At 45.6% G+C, this 13894-nt stretch overlaps 1 protein-coding gene and 1 non-coding gene across 3 annotated transcripts; both read right to left on the bottom strand.

The window, feature by feature from the left end:
- Window positions 1-4143: 4143 nt before the first annotated feature.
- Window positions 4144-12633, bottom strand: EIF5 (eukaryotic translation initiation factor 5). 2 transcript variants are annotated; one of them, XM_037831776.1, is made up of 12 exons: window positions 12477-12633; window positions 12153-12353; window positions 10869-11148; window positions 10684-10765; window positions 10244-10416; window positions 9834-9945; window positions 8843-8991; window positions 8442-8600; window positions 7910-8071; window positions 7435-7599; window positions 6926-7060; window positions 4144-6444 (listed from the first exon to the last, which is right to left on the bottom strand). In XM_037831776.1, exons 3-12 carry the CDS (start codon window positions 10938-10940, stop codon window positions 6355-6357), a joined length of 1299 nt encoding a protein of 432 aa, XP_037687704.1. In that variant the 5' UTR covers window positions 10941-11148; window positions 12153-12353; window positions 12477-12633; the 3' UTR covers window positions 4144-6354. The 2 variants fall into 2 exon arrangements, with proteins under 2 accessions (XP_037687704.1, XP_037687705.1); XM_037831777.1 differs by lacking the exons at window positions 12153-12353; window positions 12477-12633 and adding an exon at window positions 11596-12130.
- Window positions 9401-9525, bottom strand: LOC119533718. Its single transcript, XR_005216828.1, has one exon. It is a non-coding gene; the product is annotated as a small nucleolar RNA SNORA28 (small nucleolar RNA).
- Window positions 12634-13894: the final 1261 nt, after the last annotated feature.

A 13894-nucleotide genomic window follows, 5' to 3' on the forward strand; every position in this document is an offset into this window, starting at 1 on the left:
AACGTACCCCCAGAAGAGCCAAGGCTGCTTGGAGTCCCAGTCTACTTCCCTCTGTTGCTGCCAGCTGTGCCAGCCACACAACACGCCACCACCCCCTGCTCCTGGGTCCCCACACATACTTGTCCTCACTGGCAGGAGAGAGTGCAGATCACACTTTTCCATGGTTGGTAGCATACAGCCCACTGTCCCATCCACTGCTAACTACAGGAACTACCTCCATTCTCTTTTTAGCATGTGCTTTCCCACTTTCTCCTAGGCAAACCCCTGTATATCCTTTGAGCACCAGTTCAAATACTGGCTCTTTTGTGTTGCAGTCCAAGCCCCCAGTTGTCTCTTTTCTCCCAAGTTCCACCGTCTGCCCTAGTGACTGCTTCAGCCTAGGAGTTCTGTAGATGGGAAGAAGGCTGGGGTCGCACCCGGCTTGCAGGTGACCCAGGGTCATGACAGGGTACAGTGTAGTGTCCGGCCTGAGTGCAGGTGTTCTCAAAACCCTCCTCCTTCCATTATCCAACCATCCCGAGGATCAGAAAGTTCCTCCAACTAAGTCCTTCCTGGTGTTGTGTGGGACAAAATGTTTACATGGGCAGATGCTCTGGGCTTGCTGCTGACCTGGCCTAACTCCTTCACCTGCCAAGTGCATGGGTAACCCAACCTGTGGGCAGCTCAGAGCCTCCTCCTCCCAGGTGCTAGAGCACTGTGTCCTCCTCAGCTCTAACCCCGCTGTTCTGAAGCTTGGAGTGCCCTTCCCTTCCTGCCTAGCCAGGTCACAGGTTACCTTCCTGGACAGACCCCCTGCACAGGATGGCTGAATCCTCCCTCCCATGGTTTTAGTCTCCAGGACCACAATGCTGACACGTTTGGTTCATTTTCCCAGCCGCATGTCGGGAAGCTGGGGATTGAAATGCTGTCTCCCCCCAGTGGTGGCAGCAGCGTCCCGTGAACACCTCCCAATGTGGGACATGCTGGCTGAGGCCTTGGCAAGCTGGGGGAAGGCCAGCTAATGGCTCAGTGCAATTTGCAGCTCTTATAGGACCTCGGCAAAGGCCACGGCCAGTCTGTGGCCACTGAGCTGGCTTGGCAGGATGACTCCAGAAGTGACCCCCATGGGACCTTGGTTCCTAGGCCCCACTTCAGACAACTGAAGGTCCCAGGCATGCTCTGCCCTTCTATCCACCCGCTTGCTGACAGAGCTCTTCTCTGTAACTGCCAGCCAGACATTACTTTTTTGATGACAGCATTTGGCTTCTGGCAGGATTCCACAAGGGACCAGGTGAGCCTGGACCATTACTGGGTGATTTCCAGGAACCCAACAGGGTCATCATCCCTGTTACACAGATGTGGAGTCTCCAAGTCCTACAGGGAGGCCCTGGCCAGGAGCCAAGTCTGATTTCAAAGCCCAAACACCCCTCTCTTTAAAAATCACTTTACAAAGAGGCAGGCCGTGGTCCTAACACTGCATCTCCTGGTTTTGTGGAAAGAACTTCTCTGAAGCAATCACTCCCATACATCTTGGCACACAGGAACTTTGTGGCTGCAAAGAAAGCCTCTGGCTAGGGGCTCAGGCTGAGATACAGAGTCCCACAGCAGACTGCAGGTAGATAGAAACCCAAGCCCCTGTTAACACAAACTCACTGAACGTGAGACCCCAGAGGCTGTCAGTGATGAGCCCACTTTCAAGTCAGCTGCCAACACCACTTCATCTATGGAGCCTCCCTCCAGGTCAAAGTTGGGGAGGGATGAGGCTGCGGCTCTGGCACTCCAGGCACAGCACACACAGCACAGATGAGCTGGGGGGAACAGACCTAGAACTGCAGCACTGTCCTGAAACTGAAATGCTGTGGAGCTCTGAACTGATCAACAGGCCAGAATCTGAAGAACCATAAAAATGACAAGGACAGGATCAAGAGGGGTGTGAACAGTGTCAAGGCTCATCCTCCGCTGCCAAACGAGCTGCGAGAACTGGCAGAAAACAGTAAAAGGACTGCATGACAGGGCAAGCACTAAGCCAAGACAAAGGCTAAGTGGTAGGACCTTGTAGGGGCTTGGCTACCCACCCCCCCTGCAACCCCACAGCAGATGCCCACATGCCCAGTGTGGACCCTGGTCCTGGTCCCGAAGGGCTGGGAGCCGATCTGTCCCCAGCTGCCTGGGGCAAAGCACTGCTGGCTGTGGGGCACACAGTGCAGGGCCTGGGGGTGAAGAAACCAGAAATGACCAGGGAGGCCCCTGTGCCTTGGCCGGGAGCTGCTCTCTCAACTCATTGTAGGGATAAGCTCTGAGGCAGCACAGGTCAATACGCAGACTGAAAAAGGTCTTGTCTTTCTTTTCTCCTGGCCTTCTAAGACAGCTCTGCTGTAACACCTTCTGGACACAAACTTGAGTAACAGAAACTCTACAGTCTAAATTCATGCTTAACACTAAAATAGCAAAATGTCCAGGCTTCCACAAAAGATTACAAAACATAAAAAGAAACAGGAAGTAATGGCCCAGACAAAGAAGATAAAGGGGGGTAAAAAAAAGCATCCTAAATATGCTCAAAGAGCTAAAGGAAACAAAGAACTCAAGGTTATCAAGGAAATGAAACATGAACAGAGAAACTATCAGCAAGAAACAGAAATTATGACAACTGAACAGAAGAGAAAATCACAGTAACAGAAGTGAAAAATTCCCTGGAAAGGACTACAGCTGGTAGAAAAAGTCAGTGAACTTAAAATACAAGTGAAATCATCCAGCTTGAGGACCGAAACAATGAAAAGTGAACAAAGACAGAGGGAGCCTGCGGGACACCAACAAGTGTACAATATATGCAGTGTGGGAGTCCCAGAAGAAGAGACCGAAGAGCAAACATTCAAGAAACATCAGATGAAAAATTCCCTAATTTAATTAAAGACATTAATATACATTCCAAGATGTTGAGCAAACTCCACACAAGAGAAACCCAAATAGGTCCACAGTGAGACACTAATCAAACTGCCAAATGCCTAATAAAACTCCGAAAGCCACAAGATGAAGTGTGTCACATCCAAGGTTGCCACAGTAAGATTACACAGATTTTTCATTATAAATCACCAAAGCAAAATGGCAGTGGGAAGGCATATTTAAGTACATAAAGCAAACAACTGCCAACCAATGATTCCATACCTAGCAAGGCTGTCTTTCAAAAATGAGGGACAGCTAGACATTCTCAGATAAACAAAAGCTGAGGGACTTGTCATCACTAGACCAGCCCTACAGGAAATGCTAAAGGGAGTTCTGCAGGTTCAAAGGAAAAGACACTAGAGAATCAGTCTATGAAAAAATAAAGATCTCTGATAAATATAACAAAGAAAAATACAAATTAACAGTGCTACTGTATTTTTTAGCTTGTTACTGCAGTTTTCACTTCCTAGAAGATGTAAGAAACAAATGCTTCCAGTGGATCTGGACTCAATGTAAAAGCATCTAATTTGTGATAAGAACTACAATAAAGGTGGGAGGGTAAAAGGGATAATATTGTGTATTTAAATTTCAATATACTGAAATAAAACTGGTATCAAAGCAAATGAGACTGTTATGGATTTAAGTTGACTCTAAACCCTATGGTAACCACAAAGAAAATAACGGAATACGCAAGCAAAATTGGAGCTAGGATAGTGTTACATTGGAGTTCTCTGCGGTTTGTATTACTTGCTAACTGTCCTGCATGTTCCAAATTACTTCAAAATAAAAAGAATGAGTAAGTTACAGAGACAGGGCCAACTCTCCATTTTTGGTTACTCTCCTAACCCAATGGTAGGTAGAGCTGCAGCAATTAGAAAAATATTTTACTAGGTGAGGGCTGTTTGCAGAGTTGTTAGGGAAGTTTAAAATACCTTCATTATGGTTTGGTCATTTTGTCCTAACTTCTAAACAGAATCCACTGAGTGCATCTATCTCAGCAGTGAACAGAGGCAGAGTGGCTAGAGCTTGGGAGCCAGACTAATGAGTAGTTGCCCTGAGTCACAGAGCAAGAGCACAAGGTCACCAAACCCCAGGAAAGCCAGCTGTGATCCTGTGACATGAGCGACATCTGTTCAGTGAGTAGACCACAAGGAAATAGCCAATGCAAGTCAGAAGGCAACAGCTACAAAACAGGGCAGATTCCAATATCAATCTTATTATAAATGTCAATTTAAAATTTTAATATCAAGGCAGAGACAAAATATAATTTTAACATTGTTTTAATCAAGTAACGTAGCTGTTTGAGAAACGGTGTTTTTAAGACAGTTGAAAAGAGCAAAGTGAAGAGATTATTAAGATAACCTCTGTGAATAAAATTCAGGTTATGTGAATTTGAATTTCATTAAGTTTGGCACCAGACTGAACACTGGTCTAAGCCAATATTTTCTTAGTGTTTAGAAGTACTGAACACTTTTTCCTTCAGATTAAAAGAAAAGCTTTATAACAGAATATCATTAGCTTGACCCTGGGTATTCTGAGTGCAACTTAGTTTAGGCCACCAGTATCGCCTATAGAATTTCAATTAACGAAAACAAACTGGCATTGCAGCAAAGAATTTGAAACCTAGGTGAGATGTGAATTTGCAAAAACTTGTCTTTGGTGACAACACACATTCCCTCCAGGTTCAGCCCCCAGTCTAGTCTCACCAGATTCTATCAAAAGGCAGCTGGAGACCAATTCTTATTTCTCTAGTGAGACTGCTAGGTTTCAATTCCTTAAAACATCTAACAAGGTTTTATTCTATCAAATGTTTGTATAATTTCAATGTGAAACTTTCTTACATACATTTGTTATTAAGGTCTCATTAAAATCTGTGAGATGGGTCACAAAGGATTAAGAGTCATGAGAGGTGAATGATAGAAACCAGTGCTCCAGGTAACAAATGCACCCTATGGATTCTTCATTCCCACAATGTACTTCTCATGGAAAGGGATAAATGCAGTAAGATTTTACACCTTGAAAAAAGACAATTAAGATACAGTCAGAACCCATTCCAAGTGTGTTTAGCTAACTGGGCAAGGAGTTCACCAAGCAGTTTATCAACTTCTACATGTCCAAATCTAAAGCCCTGGATGGGTGGGTGAGGCCCTGTCACCTGCACCCAGTGACCATCATCACAGATTTCTTGGGTATCTGGCTATATTCAATGTGAAGCAAACATTGTTCCAAGTCTTACACCAAAATATAGGCTTTGACTTCTAAGTACGCTTTTAGCTTAATTTTCTTTAAATAAGACATTTTTTTGGAGGGAAAAAAATCAAGTTAGAGACATAGTAACACTTATTTTGGCAAGATTGACAACCAAATCTAAAAAGCATAAACTATGTCCAAATGTAAAAGGCATTAAAAAACAGAACGATAACATCAAGAGAAAAAACACAGTGAACAAAAAAGATGCAGGATGTTTAAACATCTTGAAACTGTATTCTAAACAATGAAAGTAAAAACTGAAAATTATACTCAGTTTTTGCTAGGAATTATTAAGTGCACCTTTTCCTGCTTCCCCCAAACAAAATCATAGTGCGTGCGTACTATTTAATCATACCCCCAAGTTTGAAGAGTTTTCTCTCAGTACAAAAGCAATAGCTACATACATCTAAGATGCTTATTTGTTGATGTAATAATTTCCCTGGCTCTGCAAATGTGCACACGACTTCAAAGACTACAATTTTGGGCAAGTGTACACAAACAGAAAACAAAACATTCAAGTTTCAAAACCTGCTGTTAAAATTATGACTAGGATACTCAGGTTATTTTTACTTCTCACACAATACAGGCATTGCACTCCCATCTGATGATTACTGGTCCACCTTGGCCCGGGAAGAATGTCCATTACCACATGCCAATTTGAGGGATTAAAGAGAAAACTTAAACTATTTCCGAATGCCTGAATTAGGTAATTAATTGCAAGTAAGTTTAGGTTTACATCCTGCTGAAGACTCTTTTACAGTCTCAGCATAACAATACCATATCTAATAGGCTCCAAAAATGCTAACAGGTTAAATGATGGTGCAACAGATTAAAAAGGAGCCAATCATTTTAGCTCAAGTCATTCAAAGCCAAAAATCTGAAAAATGACCAAAAACAAATCTTTATTTGCTATAACTGTATAAATGTGATCCATGTGTCCAACACTAGGTTTTCAAAAGGAAACATGCTATGAATAAGCAAACTACATTTGCCCACTGTTGTGTATGGACTCCCTAGATGTCTCATTGGGCTTAATTACAGACCACTCACAGTAAAACATTTTTAGTATAAAGTGTAGCATGATGTTAAGCCATTTTAGCTTTTGCACATACATGTTGCACTTCTGGCTGATAATGCAGAAAAATTTGCAGTATTACACTGTTAAGCTAGGTTGCATCCATCACTTTAAATGGCATCAATGTCAATGTCATCATCCTTGTTGTCAGACTTCACTGTTTCAACTTTAGGTACACTGGCAGTCTTCGAGTACACCACCTGACAAAATAAATATTTTGGTTGACTGTAAACCCTTATCCCAGTAAATGTGCTTATAGAACACTAATACACATCAAGTGGTCTAGAAGGAGAAACGCTGCCCAGGTGCAGCAGTCCTTCCTCCTGGAGCAGGATTTGGTATATAGAAACTAAAGTCATGGGAAATGCTCTACAAACCAACAGCATCTTCTTAAATTTTTATAGACAATTAATACCTCTGTACTTGACCTGCAGTAACTAAATCCTACATTGAGAATTCAGCCTACAGCATACATTATTTAGAATTGTAACATTTGGGCATAGGAGTACATTCCTACCAATTTTTCTAGTAGTATGACTCTTTTCCAGGTTATTGTGATTCTCTATCTTCCAGAATCTAAAATTTAAATTTTGTCATTACTAAAACTTGCCATTTTGTATTTCAGTCCACAAACCATCGAGTTCTCACAACACCCATTGCTAACACTCTCCCCAGTTTTACCTCAATGTTCTCATCTTCATCTTCCTCTTCACCACCAGAAGATTCCTCCTCTGCTTCCTTCAACCACTTTATAAATGGTTCCGCTTTGACACGAATCTCTTTGGCAAGTTCCTTTGAGACATATTTCTTAGAGGCCTAAAAAATGTTCAGTATAATTTCCTTAGTTTGGGGAATTTACAAAACAATTTACTCTTGGTTATTTACATAATCCGCCACATTGAACTCATTGAGGGGACTGAGACGCACCCTAATCTTGAATCCTCAACAGAAAACACAAGTTCAGCAAACATGTACTAACAAATTTAGTAGTTTCTTTTCAGGTCCACAAAGCTGACATGGTGGAAATCATTTACATGTTACACCAGTCAGGCATAGGAACTATACATTAATGTGGAGAAAGAAGATTAGGTTTGGGAAGCTATACCTTCATCCTTTAATAACCCAAAGAACCCCAACAGCTCCCAGTCTTGGTACTCTTGAACTTGAAGAGCCCTTTATGTATCCCTCACCTTTTCTGACCAGCTAATGATGACTTCTTCTTCCAAAAGGTCTGCATCATACATCTCCTTCAAGATATGTGGAATCTTGGAGATAAGCTGAGCTTGATGCATGGCCACCACACACTCCAAACCATGAAGAAGGTACCGTTGAGCCTTTTTGTTGTTATGACAAAACTGCAAATAGATATCTTGGCATTAACAAGCTTTTACTAAATGTTTTACGTTGACAACTCCAGAATCAAGGTACATGCATCCCTTTAAGATTGTTCCTTTAGGATATGGCTCTTGTGTATCAGTAGCTACAAGAGGCATCCCACTATGTCGTTCTAAGGGCCTATGTGTAGCATTTTTCGGATGTTCGCATGTCTCTAACATAGACCAATTACCTCCATTTTCTAGATATGGGAGAGAACAAGCAAGAAAGGGATGTGCCCAAGGTCACACAGCTGTAATCTCATTTGTAAATCTAAAGTAATTTGCTTACTCGTAGGAAATGGCGCCTGTATTTCTTAATTTGCTCCCTAATCTTCTCATTAAAAAGAACTTCCGTCAAAACAAGAGGGCCCATGGCTTTTACATCCAGTCTTTCTGCTTCAGCAACAATTTCTTTGTCAGATGAGTCAATAATACCCTCTTCTTTCTTTTTCTGCAAATAAAAGGAAGCAATTCAGTGAAACAGATGCACATTTTGCTAAGCAGGGTTGAGTCCCTGCTCTCACTGAGGGACCCCATGTGCTCCTGGATTTTTTCCTACCTATCTGTGACAGTTCAGGAATTTCCAAATGACATACAATTGCTAAGGATAGTGCCTGGCTCAAAAAAATATTTCTTAAATGAATAAACAAAAAAAAGTTTGACAGTAATCCTATTTTGAGTACTCAAAAGGTATCAATCCCGAGAAAAAATTACTTACTAGCATAGCAATCCAGTGAGTCATCTACAAAAGCCCAAAATGGGGCCAAAAATGACATAGCTCTACAAAATGTGTACCTATTCTCAGAATAAATGTTTTTTACCTTAACAAAATCAAATAGGATGTTAACCCGCTCTTCAACAGTCCTTTCCAAATCATCACTGAGAGTCAAAACTTTTGCATGGTCACTGATTTCATCCATTCTGCGCCTTTGAGCTTCCTCAGTTGTATCTTCTCCCCAATCATCATCCTCCTCTTCTTCCTATTTACAAACACAAAAAACAGTCAAGGTTTTAAAAACATGAACATTTCAGATTTTTAATCAACTTAATGCTATCAAGTTCATTTTCCACTAGAATAAACTGTGTTCACCTGGACTCAAGCAAACACCTGGAATCCAAAACCTGTGTTTAATGTTACACTGAAGGTTAGTTTCATTATTTGTGCCCATCTCAACCAACTGCTGTGTCCTTGAAACAATTTCCCAGCCTCTCCTGCACTCACCATAGCATGTGGAGGAGGACTGATTTCATTTGGTGGTGGTGGTGGTGGTGGTGGTGTCTCACTGCTAGATACAGAGCCATTTTCCTTGTCTTTGCCCTTCCTATTTTTCTTTTCCTTTTCTTTCTTTCCTGTACCACTGTCACTATTCTCTGCAGGGAAATAAAAATAAAAGTTTAATCCCGCATCTTACCTCACTGTTCACCAGGAATATTTAAAATCCCGGCCTTCTGCATCTTACATTTCCCTCTAGAAAACCCTAAAATTCTATGGGGCTTTATAATCAAATTCATCCACCATATTTCACTGATAAGAAATTCAAGCTAATAATGGAGTGACCCAAAACATTAGTGATAAAATCCTTTTATTTCCCATTTCTTCTCCTTTACTATGTAGTCTTTTTTGTTGTTGGTTTCTTTTAAAAACAATCATTTATTATTGCTGAAAATTACAATTGCTAATATGCAACTATGGTGCAAAATTGAAGAACAGGAAGTAAAGGCTGATCCTTTTGATCCCTCAGGGCCAAATCTCAATTGGACTTTTGCCAATAGATTTAACACTGTTTAAGTCTATATAACGGCTTGTCTCACGGAAGAGAGAACACCGGAATAGGTTAGACTTCCTTGTTATAGCAAGCTGAAATTGTGTCAGACAGGTTGAGCATCTGCCACAGAGTGTTGCTTGCAATGCTTAAATTTGATGAGTTAAACCCTCTGTATACAAACAGTACTCCAGAATTCAAAAGTACATCCCTTTATTTGCTGAGATCCCATCACTCCCTTTTACAACACCTTACTTCAGCCATTTTAAGATAATTGGTCTTAAAAGTGGTGCATAACTTAACAGTATATCTTTGAAAGGAGTCCGATTCAGAAAAATAGAATATGAGAGGTAAAATTCCCTATATTCTTCTGGTTTTATAACAACAAAGAAACTTCCATTTTGTTCCACCAATTAGTTTATGGCTTAGAAACTTATCAGGAAAACTTACCAGGTGGGTTTTTGAGAATGAATGTGCAGAGTTTATGATGTGTGTCAAGCATGCCTCGATAACCACAGGCTTTACAAGAATTACCTATTGTTTGCTTCTTTGGATTGACATGCTGCCAAAAAAATATATAAACAAGATGTCATCCATAACATATGATGAAAATGCTACTTTGAGCAAAGCATGAAAAGAGCTAACCCTCAGAAAAAAACAAAAGTTATTTTCACAAAATGATTAAAAAATAAAAACCAATATGGAAATATCTCCAAATTTGAGGTTTTGTGTTTTATTCCCAATTAGATTGTTTCGCCATCTCAAGAAAGTTATTTTTGGTGATCAATTATAGGACTTCTCATAAAAGCAGATACAAGACTATTATTTAAACCGGCCCAAACCACCTCAAAGACACTCACCAGATCTGTTTCAGGATTCTCACACTCAGGACAAAGAACAAATTTTTTAATGAATCCATCCAACATGTCTTGCAGCTTATTCGCCTCATGAGATCCATTGACAATGTAACGGTCATTCTTAACATCAAACTGGGTCTGTGCTCCCAGCTCACAACCAAAATATTTGGTGGGATCTATTTGAAAAAAAGTGGAAATTCTATTCCATTAAAGTTAACTAAATTAAGCTTTAGCCACCCATCCAGCAATGTTTTTAAAGTAATGCCCTCGTAGGTTTGTATGCCAATGGTAACCAATACACAGATTAGTTTTAGATCCAAGATTTCTTCACTTAACTCTTAAAATTTACTTAGCATGCATTTCGGGCAAACCTTGCAGGCAAAGACCATTAAGCATATGCTTGGAAACATGCCTTCCAGAGTTCTCCAAGAGGCAGTACTTACACGTTGGAGGCCGATTAAGTGCCTTTGCAACGTCAACCATGTTGACTATAACTGTCTTGATTCCATTTCCTTTGCCCTCAACCTAAAGAAAATAAGAATTTTAATTGTGCACCATCTACCCCGTGAGATGCCATCTTTTAAAACACCGGAAATTTTTTTACCCAAGTGTTAAATGAGCACATTACCTTGGCGATCAGACGGGGCATCTTGTAGCGATAGAACTGGTCTGACACGCTGCGGTTGACGTTGACAGACATTTTGGCTTATTAGTGGCTTTATCAATAAGGTGAAGAGATCTTTGATTGCAACTTTTTGGTATCTTCTGTCTGGAGAAGAAGGGATGACATAAACGACTGCAAGAGTTCTCGGTCTCTGACATGAAAAAGTTTTCGCCACTGAGGCTGTAAGCTTCTTGCTTGTGTGCTATGTTTCCCCAATACAGGTACCAATGGCTGCGCAACAGCTCTGAAAAAGAAGAAAACACGCGCGTTCCCAAGTGTAAGTGTGATTCCTGCACGAACACACCTCCCTCTGTTCCACGGTCACCTGAGCATACTCCTACGCTAAAAAGCGTCCGACAGGGATTCATGTGCAAAACTACACCCGCAGAAGCTTAACAACCTATATTTCGATTAAAATTAAACCGTCGCCGCAACCAGAATGTCTTGTTTCAGCTGCTGTGGGTTTATATCAGAACTCAACCAACGTGTGAAGATTTGCTTCCGTGGAATCACTATTTTAACAACTTCCGAAAAAGACAAGCCTCCCCCCCCACCCCCGAACCATGCATGCATTGAGAATAAAGCTCTCAAGTGCACCCCCCTCTCTCCATCCTTTTAAGTGGGAAACGATCGAACTGCTCTTAACCAACAGTCAAAAACTGTAACTGTCACTTAAGCAACAACTGCTCACTTCAAAGAAACGCTTCGGCAGCTGGACACATTCCTCTCGCTGGAGAACGCATTAAACGCGTGAAGAAGACCCCGGACCCCACCGCCGACCTCCACCTCGGCCGAGAATTCTACCCGAACACGGTCGGCCCGCGCGCGGGTCCCCATGGCTACCACAATCACGGGCGTCTGGCGGGTGCTCTCGGGCCGCGCCGGGCTGCTCTCCCCCGTCCCGGAGGCGGTGGGCCCCTGGCGCGGCTCCCCCCGGCGCGGCCGCCCCGCCATGTGCGCCGCGCGCCGGCCTCCGCGGCCCCGGGGCCGGGCCGGGGGCGCGGGCGCCAACCCTCCCGCGCGGCGGTGACTCACAAACGCAGCAGCGAGCTGAGTCAGCCCTCGCGGCGCGCGCTCCCGCGGGGGAGGGGACCGGGGGCGGGGCGGGGGGAGGGGAGCCCGGGGGAGGGGGCCGCCCGCCCCGCCCGCCGCCGCCCGAAACTGCGCCACACGCCGGGCCGGGGTCACGCGGCGGCCGCCGCCATCTTGAGCGGCCGCCATCTCCCCGCCGCCGGCCCCGCGACTCACCGTTTTCGTCAAATAAAGACATAAACCCAACGCTGCTCGCCCGGGACTGGGATGAAGTGAGGCGCGTTATAAACCGGAGTCCGAGGCGGCGGCGGCGGAGGAGGAGGCAGAGGCGCAGCGGAGAAGCGGCCGGGCCAGGTGCCGCCGCCGAGCAGCGGGGAGGGGCTGTCCCAGCGACGTCCGGGGTCCGAGCCTGGCGACCTGGACGCGGGAGACACGGCGCCGTGAGCTCTCGGGGTCGCCTTCCCCGCCAGCCAGCAACCCGCGGGGGTCGGGGAGGGCTGGGCAGGGGGCGCGGAGCCACCGCCCCTCCAGCGGACTCACCTCTAGAATGTTCTCGCTCTGTCTGAACAACGCCGTCGCCGCGCTCAAGCTACCCTCGGCCGCAGCGCCCGCCCCCAGCGCTAGGCCGCGCCGCCCATTGGCCCGAGGCCCGCCCGGGCTCGCTCGTCATTGGCCTTCGCGCCGCGTCGATCGCGTCTTGCCCCGCCTTCTCCGCTTCACTCGCGGCCTCAGCCCGCCTCCAGACTCAGGTCCCGGTTTCCTACCCCCACCCCGCCCCTACGTTTCCCAGAAGCCTTCGCGGCCAGGGCGGTGGGGCTCGCGGGCGAGGTCTCGCGAGAGCGGCCGACTTGGTGGGGCTCGCCCGAGGCGGGGCGCGGGACCGCGCTTGGTCGGTTTGGGCGGCCGCGGGGGAAGATGGTGGTTGGCTCCCCCCCCGCCGCGTCGTGGGGCGGCCGTGGTGCTCGGAACCCCTTCCGAGGCCGGCTCGCGGGAAAAGGCCTGCGCCCGGGTTGTCCCCGCGGCTTCGCACGCCCCATAACCCGGGGAAGCTTGCTTCTGCCCTTTCCGTCCGCAGTGGACGCCCGTCCTCCGGGCTTGCGGAATAAGTTCTTCCTCCCGGTTCTCCACTGAGAGGGAACTTAGGCCCGGGTTGAGTGACTCGCCAGGACACCCCCCGTGCGTCCCCCTGCCCTGCGCGACCCTGCGCTCCCACACACGGCCGCGGCTCCGCGTTTTTTCTAAAGAGGAAAACAAAGCTCCTAACTCCGGGCCTTGGCCGTGGCCTCAGCTGCTTTTCCCGGGGCCTCTGCGGTTCCTCCGCCGCCTTCGCTCTCGCTGGCCTCAGGGTCCGGGCCCTCAGCGCTTTCCTTGTCTCCCGGAGGCGCGCCTCGGAGGGGCTCCCGTCAGCCGAAAGGCGCTCCAGCAGCCCTGGGCCCACAGCGAGCGTCGCCGGGGTTCCCACTCCATAAGTCTCCCCTACCCCCAGCTGTATACTGTGAATTTCTTGCAGGGCAGAACCGAGCACAAAGCAGGTGTTCGTGAGGGTCTAGTGCATTCAGATGAAAATGATGACTATTCAGACATATTAGCTCTGTTAGAGGTTATTGTAGAAACTCTTCCTCCCGTCCTTTCAGAAACTTAGAGTTTGCATACGTTTCAATTGGGATTTTGCCAGATAAAAGTGGGCCCAGTGTCTACCTGAAATGTAAAGACATACCTGACTGCGAAAGAGCAGGACCCAGATTAGCAGAGCAGTTAGTTGGCTGTAATCTGCTGTCCTGCGGTCCAAGGAGCGGCCAGGCCAAAGTCCTGGGGTTAGCAGGACAACCTGTTACCAGCTGAAGTTGTTGAGGGTGGGGTGAGGTGGATAAGAGGCTTCACCTGGTGGGAGCCCAGCTGAATTTGCACAAAGGTTAAAAGAAATGGAAAGGTTTGTTGATTTTTCTCAAAGTTCAAGA

This window comes from Choloepus didactylus, chromosome 4 (genome assembly GCF_015220235.1).
Source record: "Choloepus didactylus isolate mChoDid1 chromosome 4, mChoDid1.pri, whole genome shotgun sequence".
NCBI lineage: Eukaryota > Metazoa > Chordata > Mammalia > Pilosa > Megalonychidae > Choloepus > Choloepus didactylus.